Below are 15,932 nucleotides of genomic sequence, written 5' to 3' on the forward strand. Positions count from 1 at the left end.
ACCTAATGTAGAATCCTCTCTTGCCGCCATTGGTGTTATGTAGAGACGCACTTCCGGAGCCGAGACTATTGTTCATCATTTGTTCTCGTAGGTCATGGATCTTGGCTTCAAACCGGCTGTACTCTGTGGGTGAATGACAGCCCTCAGTATTGTGACCTCACATACATGACATGGAGACAGAATATATTGACTGACGTTTCTTCCCAGACCGATGAACCATCACACTAACTATAGCACTCCCAGATGGTGGACTATGGGGGAACCACACCAACCACCCACTTGGATTACTGGTGAATGACGTGTACAAATTATATGACACATTACATAATTACATAAATCTAATGAGAGGCTAGTATTCCCAGACAGAAAACAGTGTACAGTCAGGGTGATGCGTAACTATATAATGCCTAGCTGCAAGACGCTGTGGGACTCACAGAACACATCTGCTGCACTGGGCTACCTAGAGAAGCAGATGACTTGCCTTCAGGCTTGTACTGGGCAATGATCGTGACTGTCTGTCCAGCATTCTTCAGAGCCAGTGCTGCCTGCTCATGGGTAGCGTTCCTTAGATCCACCCCATTCACCTGTAAATCAATTAGGAAAATAACAATGACAACAGGACTATTACACCATAAAGGACAGATACAACATTTCAACCTCTACTGTGATGAGGGAGCAGCCGCCATCTTGGATATGGGGCATAATGCTGGCCTCCTATCAGAGATTGGCCTAATTCCATTTTGTCTCCTCTCAGAATTCACCTGGTCACACATCTGCAGGGACATGAGCACTCCTAGCCCCCACCTTTTTCCTACCTGAATGAAGACCCTTTAGTATGGCAATGGACTGAGACCAGTGTAGCAGGCAGATGGCACTTCAAACCTTGAATGAGGAAGCCACGCCAGCAGGGATCATGGAGGTGCCTGGGGGCTCAATTAAAGCATACATGTCAGATGGCTACAGGAGGACACGTCTGTCTTCCCAGCCGGACTGTCTACAACATGGAATTATGGACACATCGTCCGAGGTACAGGCTCATAAAAAATATCCTCATAGTCCTGAAGAAATTGTGCATCTGACAGTTCAACTCCCGGGTCAGTGAGAGTTCTGGAACCTGAGATATAGAGATCAGCCTCCCACAGCGATCGAATGGGTCCAGGTGGTTTAGTCCCTGTACGACCGGCAGAACAAAACACATGCGCTAGTACCGCCCGTGTACTGATCCGATCATCCTGAGAGAAGTTATTCCATTTATTAGTTATTGGGAATAGATTAAGCAGGGAAGCTAGAGGGTTGAGATTATTAGCCCACCCAGGTACAGGGACACAGAAGGATTAAGAGCTGAGGACACATGGTCAGTGAGACAACAACCGAAGAAGAGGATGATGAAATAAGGAACAGGGCATATGCCAGCAAGAGGGGAGCAAGCACATGCTTTTTGGGGGCTGCCCGGCAACTAGAAGTCTTGTACCTGTGGAACGCAGAGCTCGCCGGCCTCCACAAGCGACCTTCAGCCTGGTAAATTGACCTCCAGCTTTATACCTCTAAGCCTTGTACTATGATTGTTATATTTTACTCTTGACTGTAACTCTTGGTATATTTTTACTGAATATTTCTTGTAATTATCTAGTGCGCCCTTAAGGCAATTAAACCATAAATAAAATTTTGGGCTGATCCTTTTATTCTGATTGTGAATCTTAGAATACCTAGCGTGGGTAACAGGGCAGTCTCCCCGGCGGCCATTTGCTCTAGGTGTAGTTCCCTTATTGACCTGAGAGGCAAAGGGGGGCGCCGGAGAGCTTTGCCTGTGTAGTTACGTCACGGATTGGTGACGTGGGAGGAACCAGTTTCCTTCACATTATCCACCCCATTCACCTGGAAATCAATTAGGAAAATAACAATGACAACAGGACTGTTACACCATAAAGGACAGATACAAAATTTCAACCTCTATAATGATCAGTATTTGGCTACATCTAATCCATGAATCATGCGACAGTGACATGGAAATACATTGGCCTCACAATCTAAAGTCCTACAAACATGGAATGTCTGATTATCAGAGACATATACAATGTACAATGGTTGATTGTACCAAGCATGGTGGTGGACCTCACACTGTTCTCCTGCAGATGCAAAATGGCTTATTTTCAAAGGCATGGTGGTGGAGGACCTCACACTGTTCTCCGGATGGACAATGACTGATTGTCACAGGCATGGTGGAGGACCTTACAGTATTTCCTGCACATGTACAGTGTTTGATTATTCCTGACATGGTGGAGGACATCATACTGTTCTCCTATAGGTGTACGATGGTTGATTATTCTATGCATGGTGGAGGACCACACACTATTCTCCAGATGTACAATGGTTGTTTGTCCTAATCACGGTGGAGGACCTCATACTGTTATCCTGCGGATGCTGAATGCCTGACTGTTGATCATTTGTACACCTTTGTACACAGTAATTAGCTGTACATGACTTGGGTTTATGTTTTACACTGTCTGATAAGACCTCTGTAGAATGTAGTGAGCTATTATACTTGTGTTGGTTTAACAATGTAGACCACATCTAATCAGACCTCTATACTGTAAAGAACTGTACTTTGGTTGGCTTTATGTTATAGACCACGTCTGATTGGACCTCTGTAGACTGTAGTTGTACTTGGGATGACTTTACATTGTAGACCACCTTTGATCACACCTTTGCACACTGTAAAGAGCCCTCTATTTACTATCATGCAGTCTTCTCTTTATGGTAGATTTGGATATTGATACACCGACCTCCTGGAGAGTGTTGGTCACTTGGTCGGCTGTTGTGAAGGGGTTTCTCTTCACCATGGAGATTATTCTACGATCATCCACCACTGTTGTCTTCCGTGGGCGCCCAGGTCTTTTTGCATTGATGAGTTCACCAGTGCTTTCTTTCTTTCTCAGGATGGACCAAACTGTAGATTTTGCCATTCCTAATATTGTAGCAATTTCTCGGATGGGTTTTTTCTGTTTTCGCAGCTTAAGGATGGCTTGTTTCACCTGCATGGAGAGCTCCTTTACCGCATGTTTACTTCACAGCAAAACCTTCCAAATGCAGCACCGCACCTCAAATCAACTCCAGGCCTTTTATCTGCTTAATTGAGAATGACATAACGAAGGGATTGCCCATATCTGTCCATGAAATAGCCTTGGAGTCAATTGTCCAATTACTTTTGGTCCCTTTAAAAACAGGGTGGCACATGTTAAGGAGCTGAAACTCTTTCATCCAATTTTAATGTGGATCCCCTCAAATGAAAGCTGAAAGTCTGAACTTCAACTGCATCTGAATTGTTTTGTTTAAAATTCATTGTGGCAATGTCTGTAACCAAAATTAGAAAAATCTAGTCTCTGTCCAAATATATATGGACTTAACTGTATGTTGTAGACCATGTCTGATACGACCTCTGCAGACTGTAGGGGGTTGTACTTGGGCTGGTTTTATGTTGTAGACCATGTCTGATATGACCTCTGCAGACTGTAGGGGGCTGTATTGGGTTGGTTTTATGTTGTAGACCATGTCTGATACGACCTCTGCAGACTGTAGGGGGCTGTACTTGGGTTGGTTTTATGTTGTAGACCATATCTGATATGACCTCTGCAGACTGTAGGGGGCTGTATTGGGTTAGTTTTATGTTGTAGACCATGTCTGATACGACCTCTGCAGACTGTAGGGGGTTGTACTTGGGTTAGTTTTATGTTGTAGACCATGTCTGATACGACCTCTGCAGACTGTAGGGGGTTGTACTTGGGTTGGTTTTATGTTGTAGACCATGTCTGATGCGACCTCTGCAGACTGTAGAGGGTTGTGCTTGGGTTGATTTTACATTGTAGACCATGTCTGATACGACCTCTGCAGACTGTAGGGGGCTGTACTTGGGTTGGTTTTATGTTGTAGACCATGTCTGATACGACCTCTGCAGACTGTAGGGGGCTGTACTTGGGTTGGTTTTATGTTGTAGACCATGTCTGATATGACCTCTGCAGACTGTAGGGGGCTGTACTTGGGTTGGTTTTATGTTGTAGACCATGTCTGATACGACCTCTGCAGACTGTAGGGGGTTGTACTTGGGCTGGTTTTATGTTGTAGACCATGTCTGATATGACCTCTGCAGACTGTAGGGGGCTGTATTGGGTTGGTTTTATGTTGTAGACCATGTCTGATACGACCTCTGCAGACTGTAGGGGGCTGTACTTGGGTTGGTTTTATGTTGTAGACCATATCTGATATGACCTCTGCAGACTGTAGGGGGCTGTATTGGGTTAGTTTTATGTTGTAGACCATGTCTGATACGACCTCTGCAGACTGTAGGGGGTTGTACTTGGGTTAGTTTTATGTTGTAGACCATGTCTGATACGACCTCTGCAGACTGTAGGGGGTTGTACTTGGGTTGGTTTTATGTTGTAGACCATGTCTGATGCGACCTCTGCAGACTGTAGAGGGTTGTGCTTGGGTTGATTTTACATTGTAGACCATGTCTGATACGACCTCTGCAGACTGTAGGGGGCTGTACTTGGGTTGGTTTTATGTTGTAGACCATGTCTGATACGACCTCTGCAGACTGTAGGGGGCTGTACTTGGGTTGGTTTTATGTTGTAGACCATGTCTGATATGACCTCTGCAGACTGTAGGGGGCTGTACTTGGGTTGGTTTTATGTTGTAGACCATGTCTGATACGACCTCTGCAGACTGTAGGGGGTTGCACTTGGGTTGGTTTTATGTTGTAGACCATGTCTGATACGACCTCTGCAGACTGTAGGGGGTTGTACTTGGGTTGGTTTTATGTTGTAGACCATGTCTGATACGACCTCTGCAGACTGTAGGGGGTTGTACTTGGGTTAGTTTTATGTTGTAGACCATGTCTGATACGACCTCTGCAGACTGTAGAGGGTTGTACTTGGGTTGGTTTTATGTTGTAGACCATGTCTGATACGACCTCTGCAGACTGTAGGGAGTTGTACTTGGGTTGGTTTTATGTTGTAGACCATGTCTGATACGACCTCTGCAGACTGTAGGGAGTTGTACTTGGGTTGGTTTTATGTTGTAGACCATGTCTGATACGACCTCTGCAGACTGTAGGGGGCTGTACTTGGGTTGGTTTTATGATCTAGACTATGTCTGATACGACCTCTGCAGACTGTAGGGGGCTGTACTTGGGTTGGTTTTATGTTGTAGACCATGTCTGATACGACCTCTGCACACTGTAGGGGGTTGTACTTGGGTTGGTTTCATGATCTAGACTATGTCTGAAACGACCTCTGCAGACTGTAGGGGGTTGCACTTGGGTTGGTTTTATGTTGTAGACCATGTCTGATGCGACCTCTGCAGACTGTGGGGGGCTGTACTTGGGTTGGTTTTATGTTGCAGACCATGTCTGATACGACCTCTGCAGACTGTAGGGGGTTGTACTTGGGTTGGTTTTATGTTGTAGACCATGTCTGATACGACCTCTGCAGACTATAGGGGGTTGTACTTGGGTTGGTTTTATGTTGTAGACCATGTCTGATGCGACCTCTGCAGACTGTGGGGGGTTGTACTTGGTTTGGTTTTATGTTGTAGACCATGTCTGATACGTCCTCTGCAGACTGTAGGGGGTTGTACTTGGTTTGGTTTTATGTTGTAGACCATGTCTGATACGTCCTCTGCAGACTGTAGGCGGTTGTACTTGGGTTGGTTTTATGTTGTAGACCATGTCTGATATGACCTCTGCAGACTGTAGAGGGTTGTACTTGGGTTGGTTTTATGTTGTAGACCATGTCTGATATGACCTCTGCAGACTGTAGGGGGTTGTACTTGGGTTGGTTTTATGTTGTAGACCATGTCTGATATGACCTCTGCAGACTGTAGGGGGTTGTACTTGGGTTGGTTTTATGTTGTAGACCATGTCTGATACGACCTCGGCAGATTGTAGGGGGTTGCACTTGGGTTGGTTTTATGTTGTAGACCATGTCTGATACGACCTCTGCAGACTGTAGGGGGCTGTACTTGGGTTGATTTTACACTGTAGACCATGTCTAATAAGACATCTGCAGACTGTAGGGGGCTGTACTTGGGTTGGTTTTATGTTGTAGACCATGTCTGATACGTCCTCTGCAGACTGTAGGGGGTTGTACTTGGGTTGGTTTTATGTTGTAGACCATGTCTGATATGACCTCTGCAGATTGTAGGGGGTTGTATTTTGGTTGGTTTTATGTTGTAGACCATGTCTAATAAGACATCTGCAAACTGTGGAGGGTTGTACTTGGGTTGGTTCTATGTTGTAGACCATGTCTGATACGACCTCTGCAGACTGTGGGGGGCTGTACTTGGGTTGGTTTTATGATGTAGACCATGTCTGATACAACCTCTGCAGATTGTAGGGGCTTGCACTTGGGTTGGTTTTATGTTGTAGACCATGTCTGATACGACCTCTGCAGACTGTGGGGGGCTGTACTTGGGTTGGTTTTATGATGTAGACCATGTCTGATACAACCTCTGCAGATTGTAGGGGGTTGCACTTGGGTTGGTTTTATGTTGCAGACCATGTCTGATGCGATCTCTGCAGACTGTAGGGGGCTGTACTTGGGTTGGTTTTATGTTGTAGACTATGTCTGATATGACCTCTGCAGACTGTAGGGGAGTTGTACTTGGGTTGGTTTTATGTTGTAGACCATGTCTGATGCGACCTCTGCAGACTATAGGGGGTTGTACTTGGGTTGGTTTTATGTTGTAGACCATGTCTGATACGACCTCTGCAGACTGTAGGGGGTTGTACTTGAGTTGGTTTTATGTTGTAGACCATGTCTGATGCGACCTCTGCAGAATGTAGAGGGTTGTACTTGGGTTGGTTTTATGTTGTAGACCATGTCTGATATGACCTCTGCAGTCTGTAGAGGGTTGTACTTGGGTTGGTTTTATGTTGTAGACCATGTCTGATACGACCTCTGCAGACTGTAGGGGGCTGTACTTGGGTTGGTTTTATGTTGTAGACCATGTCTGATATGACCTCTGCAGACTGTAGAGGGTTGCACTTGGGTTGGTTTTATGTTGTAGACCATGTCTGATGCGACCTCTGCAGACTGTAGGGGGTTGTACTTGGGTTGGTTTTATGTTGTAGACCATGTCTGATGCGACCTCTGCAGACTGTAGAGGGTTGTACTTGGGTTGGTTTTATGTTGTAGACCATGTCTGATATGACCTCTGCAGACTGTAGAGGGTTGTACTTGGGTTGGTTTTATGTTGTAGACCATGTCTGATATGACCTCTGCAGACTGTAGGGGGCTGTACTTGGGTTGGTTTTATGTTGCAGACTATGTCTGATGCGACTTCTGCAGACTGTAGGGGGCTGTACTTGGGTTTGTTTTATGTTGCAGACTATGTCTGATGCGACCTCTGCAGACTGTAGGGGGCTGTACTTGGGTTGGTTTTATGTTGTAGACCATGTCTGATACGACCTCTGCAGACTGTAGAGGGTTGTACTTGGGTTGGTTTTATGTTGTAGACCATGTCTGATACGACCTCTGCAGTCTGTAGAGGGTTGTACTTGGGTTGGTTTTATGTTGTAGACCATGTCTGATACGACCTCTGCAGACTGTAGAGGGTTGTACTTGGGTTGGTTTTATGTTGTAGACCATGTCTGATGCGACCTCTGCAGACTGTAGGGGGTTATACTTGGGTTGGTTTTATGTTGTAGACCATGTCTGATATGACCTCTGCAGACTGTAGGGGGCTGCACTTGGGTTGGTTTTATGTTGCAGACCATGTCTGATACGACCTCTGCAGACTGTAGGGGGTTGTACTTGGGTTGGTTTTATGTTGCAGACCATGTCTGATAACTTCAGCTAATGATGTGGACTTAACAATTGCACTTGGTTTCTATGTGTTTTTTTCACCTGCCCAGATGCGTGCAGTCTTCTGTCTGCTGTGATTTTTCAGCTTGTGTTGGCTTGTATGTGATTGTAGATGGGGTCCAGTGTGAGCTTATTTCCACATTGGGGCCTCATAATCTGTCTGGCTGCTATTACGTAACAGCATAAAATGCACAATTTATTGTTTTGCGCAGATGCAGAATAAATTAAAAACATCTAATGCTTTTGGTACAATAAGAGAAACATACACAAGCCGATGGCAAAGCCTTCAAGTCGTGGTACTCACAGATAAGATTTGATCCCCTTTACGCAATGCTCCACTCAAATCAGCTGGACCACCCGCCAATATAAATGAGATGAATATTCCTTCCCCGTCTTCTCCTCCAACAATATTAAATCCAAGACCTGTAGAGCCGCGATGTATGACAATCCTGCGGGGCTCCCTGTGGTACAACAATGGAAGCCTCATGTAATTAATCTACAGCTTCCCATCATATATCCCACTGGGCATAATAAATAGTCCATCTTATACCTGTCCACCTGCTGCTCCACCATCTCATGTCTTCCTCATGAATCTACCACACATGTATCTCCTATAATGTATGACGTATCTGATCTCTCCATCATCTTGTGTCTTCCTCGTAAATCTATCACACATGTATCTCCTCCTATATTTAATGATCTATCTAAGCTTCCATCTAAGGCTCCGCCATCTCATGTCTTCCTCATGAATCTACCACACATGTATCTCCTCCTATAATGTATGACGTATCTGATCTCTCCATCATCTTGTGTCTTCCTCGTAAATCTATCACACATGTATCTCCTCCTATATTTAATGATCTATCTAAGCTTCCATCTAAGGCTCCACCATCTCATGTCTTCCTCATGAATCTACCACACATGTATCTCCTCCTATAATGTATGATGCATCTGATCCCTCCATCATCTCATTTCCTCATCAGATATCAAACGCACATGCATCTCCTCCTGTAATGAATGATGTATTTCATCCCTCTATCTACATTTCCATCATCTTATGTCCTCATCATACATCTACCACACATGTATCTTCTATGATGTACAATCTTTCCCTGACCCTTCTTTGGACCAGTCTTCCCATGTTTTGTCTCCTTGCCCACCTCTCAGTTTTTTTTGGTCTTACCGTGGCACTTCTTCTTCTCCCATGAGTTCTTTGGGGATGGGCGAGTATCTGCGGGGTGAGGTTGGTGTCATTACTGGGGCATACTCGGGACCAAGGTAACTTGGGTGGCACAGGTCACTGTCCAGTTGCTGAGAGTAGGCTACAGAGGTACAGAGACGAGAGGACCTGTAGATCGGTGCATAGTGATCACAGCGGAGGAGATGACTTTGGGGAAAGGATGAGTGGGCTCGGTAGAATAGGGGGCTGAGGGTGCTTACAGGTGGTGATGTCTGGAGGGGCATACGAATCATTCAGATAGACGTTGGTCGGTTTGGCCACCTTCAGATAGACTATTTCTGATGTGTTCTTCAATGCTGCCACCGCATCTTCATGCATCACGTCCTCCAGACCGACATGGTTCACCTGAAGAATATCACATATACATGAGCAGCAGAGAATCTCTCACAGGTGACACCCAACATGGACCCACCTCCTGTGATCAATTGAATAAAATAGCTGTCATGACAAAAAGACCTGTATAAGTAGCTGCTTCTAAATCTCTAAGCTTCCTCTACATCACATCATTCACCACCTTAAGTGGAAGCCTTGGAAGACCCCTCTTCTCCACATCCTATCATGGTCTCCTACAAAGATGACCACTAATCGTGACTTTTAAAAATTTTCACGGGGTTGTCTTATAGGCAACACAGTGGCTCAGTGGTTAGCACAGCAACCTTGCAGCGCTGAAGTCCTGGGATCAAATCCCAAGGACAACATCTGCAAAGAGTTTGTATGTTCTCCCCGTGTTTGTGTGGGTTTCCTCCGGGTTCTCTATATAAATAAAGAGAGTATTATTGTTATTATATGTCTGTGTCAGTATCTAAGTGCCCCTTAAAAGATTATCCCCACTAACCCTAAATCTCTAAGGGTCACTCGTACAGCAGCAATATTATCTGAAGATGCCGACACGCTGAGAACCTTAGGCTGACTGATGCTGAAGGATTCCGCCCATCTAGGACACATTCAGGCCGTCCTACTGTCTCACCTGGTAGGGTTTGGAATGAGATCTCGCTCATTGCTCGGGACACAGCAGGTTTGAGGTCGGATGACTATCACCAGAGGCAATGACTACACACATGACCAGGCTGTGTGACTGGGCTGGTCACCCACCACACCATCAATAAGACATGTCAGACAAGACCTAATGAGACTACTCAAATGAGGGGCACAGCGATGAGGAGGAGGACTGCTTGGACACTTCATGTGTCTTTTCATAATGGTCAACACTGAAAGGGACACACATGACGTGATCTCACCGCAAGGATCTTATCTCCGATCTGAAGCCGCAGGTCCTTGTGGGCAGCACCACCCTCAATTATCTTGGTCACATATATACTATTATCACCAGGGATATGCTGATTACCAACACCACCAGCAATGCTAAATCCAAGACCTACGAGAGGGAAAGAAGACCAAGAAGACATGAAGATCAGAGGCGTGAGGACGAAAAGTGGGACCAAAGAGAGAAGGAGGAGGAGGAGGACGAGAGAGAGAGGAAGAACGAGGAGGAGAATCAGAGAGAGGGGGGGAAGGGGAAAGAGAGAAAGAAAGAGAAAAAGGAGATGGAGGACCAGAGAGAGAGAGAGGGAAGAGGACGAGTGAAAGAGAACGAGAGAGAAAAAGAGAGAGAGAGAGAGAAAGAGAGGAGAAGAGGACGAGTGAAAGAGAGAGAAAGAGAGAGAGAGAAAGAGAGGTGAAGGAGGACCAGAGAGAGAGAGAGGGGAAGAGGAAGAGTGAAAGAGAGAGAGAGAGAGAGAGAGAAAAAGAGAGAGGTGAACGAGGACAAGAGAGAGAGAGGGGAAGATCGAGGAGGAGAATCAGAGAGAGGGGGGAAGGGGAAAGAGAGAAAGAAAGAAAAAGGAAATGGAGGACCAGAGAGAGAGAGAGGGGAAGAGGACGAGTGAAAGAGAGAGAGATAGAAAAAGAGAGGTGAAGGAGGACCAGAGAGAGAGGGGAAGAGGACGAGTGAAAGAGAAAGAGAGAGAGAAAGAGAGGTGAAGGAGGACCAGTGAGAGAAAGGGGAAGAGGATGAGTGAAAGAGAAAGAGAGAGAGAAAGAGAGGTGAAGGAGGACCAGTGAGAGAGAGGGGAAGAGGACGAGTGAAAGAGAAAGAGAGAGAGAGAAAAAGAGAGAGGTGAAGGAGGACCAGAGAGAGAGGGGAAGAGGATGAGTGAAAGAGAAAGAGAGAGAGAGAGAGAAAGAGAGGTGAAGGAGGACCAGTGAGAGAGCGGGGAAGAGGACGAGTGAAAGAGAAAGAGAGAGGGAGAGAGAAAAAGAGAGAGGTGAAGGAGGACCAGAGAGAGAGAGAGAGAGAGAGAGAGAGAGGGGAAGAGGACGTGTGAAAGAGAGAGAGAGAAAAAGAGAGAGGTGAAGGAGGACCAGAGAGAGAGAGGGTAAGAGGACGAGTGAAAAAGAGAAAGAGAGAGAGGTGAAGGAGGACCAGAGAGAGAGAGGGGAAGAGGACGAGTGAAAGAGAAAGAGAGAGAAAAAAAGAGAGAGGTGAAGGAGGACCAGAGAGAGAGAGGGGAAGAGGACGAGTGAAAGAGAAAGAGAGAGAAAAAAAGAGAGAGGTGAAGGAAGACCAGAGAGAGAGAGGGGAAGGAGAAGGCAGAAGATGACCAGAGAGAGAAGGGGGGAAGGGTGTTGTGAGTTCTGTTTTTGGGCTCCCTCTGGTGGTTACTGATGGTACTGGGTGACTTGTGTTCTCTGCGGTCTCTGGTGTCCACCTGTTCCATCAGGTTATGGGAGTTTCCTATTTAACCTGGCTTTTTGTCATTTCCTCGCCGGCTATCAATGTAATCAGCGTGTCTTTTTATCTCTGCTCCCTGCGTCTGTTATCTTCAGGACAAGCTAAGTTTTGATTTTCCTGTTCCACGTTTTGCTTTATTTTTGTCTTAGTCCAGCTTGCAGATATGTGATTCCTGGCTGCTGGTTGCTCTAGTGGGCTGAAATTACTCCTCATGTTCCATGAGTTGGCACATGAGTTCAAGTAATTTCAGGATGGTTTTTTGAAGGGTTTTTCGCTGACCGCGCAGTTCACTTTTGTATCCTCTGCTATCTAGCTTTAGCGGGCCTCATTTTTGCTGATTCTATTTTCATAACTACGTATGTGCTTTCCTCTCATTTCACCGTTATTACATGTGGGGGGGCTGCTATTTCTGTGGGGTGTTTCTCTGGAGGCAAGTGAGGTCTGTGTTTCTTCTAATAGGGGAAGTTACATAGTTACATAGTTATTAAGGTTGAAGGAAGACTATATGTCCATCTAGTTCAACCCATAGCCTAACCTAACATGTTGATCCAGAGGAAGGCAAAAAAAACCCATGTGCAAAGAGTAAGCTCCACATTGGGGAAAAAAATTCCTTCCCGACTCCACATACGGCAATCAGACTAGTTCCCTGGATCAACGCCCTATCAAGGAATCTAGTGTATATACCCTGTAACATTATACTTTTCCAGAAAGGTATCCAGTCCCCTCTTAAATTTAAGTAATGAATCACTCATTACAACATCATACGGCAGAGAGTTCCATAGTCTCACTGCTCTTACAGTAAAGAATCCGCGTCTGTTATTATGCTTAAACCTTTTTTCCTCCAACCGCAGAGGATGCCCCCTTGTCCCTGTTTCAGGTCTATGATTAAAAAGATCATCAGAAAGGTCTTTGTACTGTCCCCTCATATATTTATACATTAAAATAAGATCACCCCTTAGTCTTCGTTTTTCCAAACTAAATAGCCCCAAGTGTAATAACCTATCTTGGTATTGCAGACCCCCCAGTCCTCTAATAACCTTGGTCGCTCTTCTCTGCACCCGCTCCAGTTCAGCTATGTCTTTCTTAAACACCGGAGACCAGAACTGTGCACAGTATTCTAAGTGTGGTCGAACTAGTGACTTGTATAGAGGTAAAATTATGTTCTCCTCATGAGCATCTATGCCTCTTTTAATGCATCCCATTATTTTATTTGCCTTTGTAGCAGCTGCCTGACACTGGCCACTGAATTTAAGTTTGTCATCCACCCATACACCCAGGTCTTTTTCATTGACGGTTTTGCCCAGAGTTTTAGAATTAAGCACATAATTATACATCTTATTACTTCTACCCAAGTGCATGACCTTACATTTATCCCCATTAAAGCTCATTTGCCATTTATCAGCCCAAGCTTCTAGTTTACATAAATCATCCTGTAATATAAAATTGTCCTCCTCTGTATTGATTACCCTGCAGAGTTTAGTGTCATCTGCAAATATTGAAATTCTACTCTGAATGCCCCCTACAAGGTCATTAATAAATATGTTAAAAAGAAGAGGGCCCAATACTGACCCCTGTGGTACCCCACTGCTAACCGCTACCCAGTCCGAGTGTGCTCCATTAATAACCACCCTTTGTTTCCTATCCCTGAGCCAGCTCTCAACCCACTTGCACATATTTTCCCCTATCCCCATTATTCTCATTTTATGTATCAACCTTTTGTGTGGCACCGTATCAAAAGCTTTTGAAAAGTCCATATACACTACATCCACTGGGTTCCCTTGGTCCAATCTGGAACTTACCTCTTCATAGAAACTGATCAAATTAGTCTGACATGAACGGTCCCTAGTAAACCCGTGCTGATACTGGGTCATGAGGTTATTCCTCTTCAGATACTCCAGTATAGCATCCCTTAGAATGCCCTCCAGTATTTTACCCACAGTAGAGGTTAAGCTTACTGGCCTATAATTTCCGAGTTCAGTTTTTGTCCCCTTTTTGAATATTGGCACCACATTTGCTATACGCCAGTCCTGTGGCACAGACCCTGTTATTATGGAGTCTTTAAAGATTAAAAATAATGGTCTATCAATGACTGTACTTAATTCCTGCAGTACTCGAGGGTGTATCCCATCCGGGCCCGGAGATTTGTCAATTTTAGTGATTTTTAGACGCCGCCGCACTTCCTGCTGGGTTAAGCAGGTGACATTTAATTGGGAATTTTTATCACTAGACATTTTGTCTGCCATGGGATTTTCTTGTGTAAATACTGATGAAAAAAAGTCATTTAGCATATTGGCTTTTTCCTCATCCTCGTCCACCATCTCACCCAGACTATTTGTAAGGGGCCAACACTATCATTTTTTAGTTTCTTACTATTTATGTAGTTAAAGAATATTTTAGGATTATTTTTACTCTCTCTGGCAATGAGTCTCTCTGTCTCAATCTTTGCTGCCTTGATTTGCTTTTTACAGAATTTATTTAATTTTCTGTATTTATTTAATGCCTCCTCACTACCTACTTCCTTTAATTCTCTAAATGCTTTCTTTTTGTCATTTATTGCGCCCCTTACAGCTCTATTTAGCCATATTGGTTTCCTCCTATTTCTAGTATGTTTATTCCCATACGGTATATACTGTGCACAGGTCCTATCCAGGATGCTAATAAACGTCTCCCATTTTCTTTGTGTATTTTTGTGTCTCAGGATATCGTCCCAGTTAATTGCACCAAGATCCTCTCTCATCCGTTGGAAATTTGCCCTCCTGAAGTTTAGTGTCCTTGTAACCCCTCTACTACACATCTTTTTAAAGGATACTTGAAAACTTATTATTTTGTGATCGCTATTTCCCAAGTGACCCCCAACCCTTATATTTGATATGCGGTCTGGCCTGTTGGTTAATATTAGGTCTAGCAGTGCCCCCCTTCTTGTTGGGTCCTGAACCAGTTGTGAAAGGTAATTGTCTCTCATAATTGTCAAAAACTGATTACCTTTGCTGGAACTGCAGGTTTCTATTCCCCAATCTATTTCAGGGTAGTTGAAGTCCCCCATAATAATGACTTCTCCTTGAGTCGCAGCTTCATCTATTTGCTTTACGAGGATATTCTCCATTGCTTCCATTATTTTTGGAGATTTATAACAAACCCCTATCAGTAATTTATTATTTTTTCCCCCTCCCCTTATCCCCACCCACAGGGATTCTACATTTTCATTAAATTCACCTATATTATCGCGCAGGATGGGTTTTAAGGATGATTTTACATATAGACACACCCCTCCCCCTCGCTTATCTGTACGGTCATTTCTGAACAGGCTGTAGCCCTGCAAGTTAACAGCCCAGTCATGGCTCTCATCCAGCCACGTTTCAGATATCCCCACCATGTCATAATTATGCTCCAACAACATTAGTTCTAATTCGTCCATTTTGTTGGCGAGGCTTCTGGCATTAGTATACATGCACTTTATGTTCCTCTCTGTACTTCTGTTTCTTAAATTATTAACTGTTCTGACCCCAACCCCCATGCCACCGCCACCCCCAACTTCCTTATTTGTGCCCAGGTCTCTGTCTGCACTATCTTCCCCTCCTATAAAATGAATACCCTCCCCCCCAATTCCTAGTTTAAACACTCCTCCAACCTTCTAGCCATTCTCTCCCCCAGCACAGCTGCACCCTCCCCATTGAGGTGCAGCCCGTCCCTAGCGTAGAGCCTGTAGCCAACTGAGAAGTCGGCCCAGTTCTGCAGGAACCCAAACCCCTCTTTCCTACACCAATTCTTGAGCCACTTATTAACCTCCCTAATCTCCCGTTGCCTCTCTGGCGTGGCACGTGGTACCGGCAGTATTTCGGAAAATACCACGTTGGAGGTCCTTGCTTTCAGCTTGCAGCCTAATTCCCTGGCGCAAGACGTCTAGGAATCATCGTAGGCACGTTCCCCGGCTACTGCTAGTTGTGTGTTTAGGTTCAGGATCGCGGTCAGCTCAGGTTCCATCACCCTAGAGCTTGTTTGGTTTTTGTGCTTGTCCAATTGTGATTCCCTGCCATTGGGATCATGACAGTATAGCCGGCCCCAAAAAAAATTGGTCATCGTTTTGGCTGAAGTAGGAGGAAAA

General features: G+C 45.0%; 1 protein-coding gene across 4 annotated transcripts in view; it reads right to left on the reverse strand.

The window, feature by feature from the left end:
• Window positions 1-15,932, reverse strand: part of DLG4 (discs large MAGUK scaffold protein 4) — a 310,322-nt gene that overhangs the window by 90,435 nt on the left and 203,955 nt on the right. For all 4 annotated transcript variants that reach the window (XM_069767620.1, XM_069767619.1, XM_069767621.1 and 1 more), the window contains 6 exons: window positions 10,338-10,474; window positions 9,300-9,444; window positions 9,043-9,181; window positions 8,164-8,320; window positions 482-584; window positions 3-123 (listed from right to left, as the gene is read on the reverse strand). In XM_069767620.1, the coding sequence (XP_069623721.1) occupies window positions 3-123; window positions 482-584; window positions 8,164-8,320; window positions 9,043-9,181; window positions 9,300-9,444; window positions 10,338-10,474 (802 nt within the window). The remainder of the gene's footprint in view (window positions 1-2; window positions 124-481; window positions 585-8,163; window positions 8,321-9,042; window positions 9,182-9,299; window positions 9,445-10,337; window positions 10,475-15,932) is intronic.

This window comes from Ranitomeya imitator, chromosome 4 (assembly GCF_032444005.1).
Source record: "Ranitomeya imitator isolate aRanImi1 chromosome 4, aRanImi1.pri, whole genome shotgun sequence".
NCBI lineage: Eukaryota > Metazoa > Chordata > Amphibia > Anura > Dendrobatidae > Ranitomeya > Ranitomeya imitator.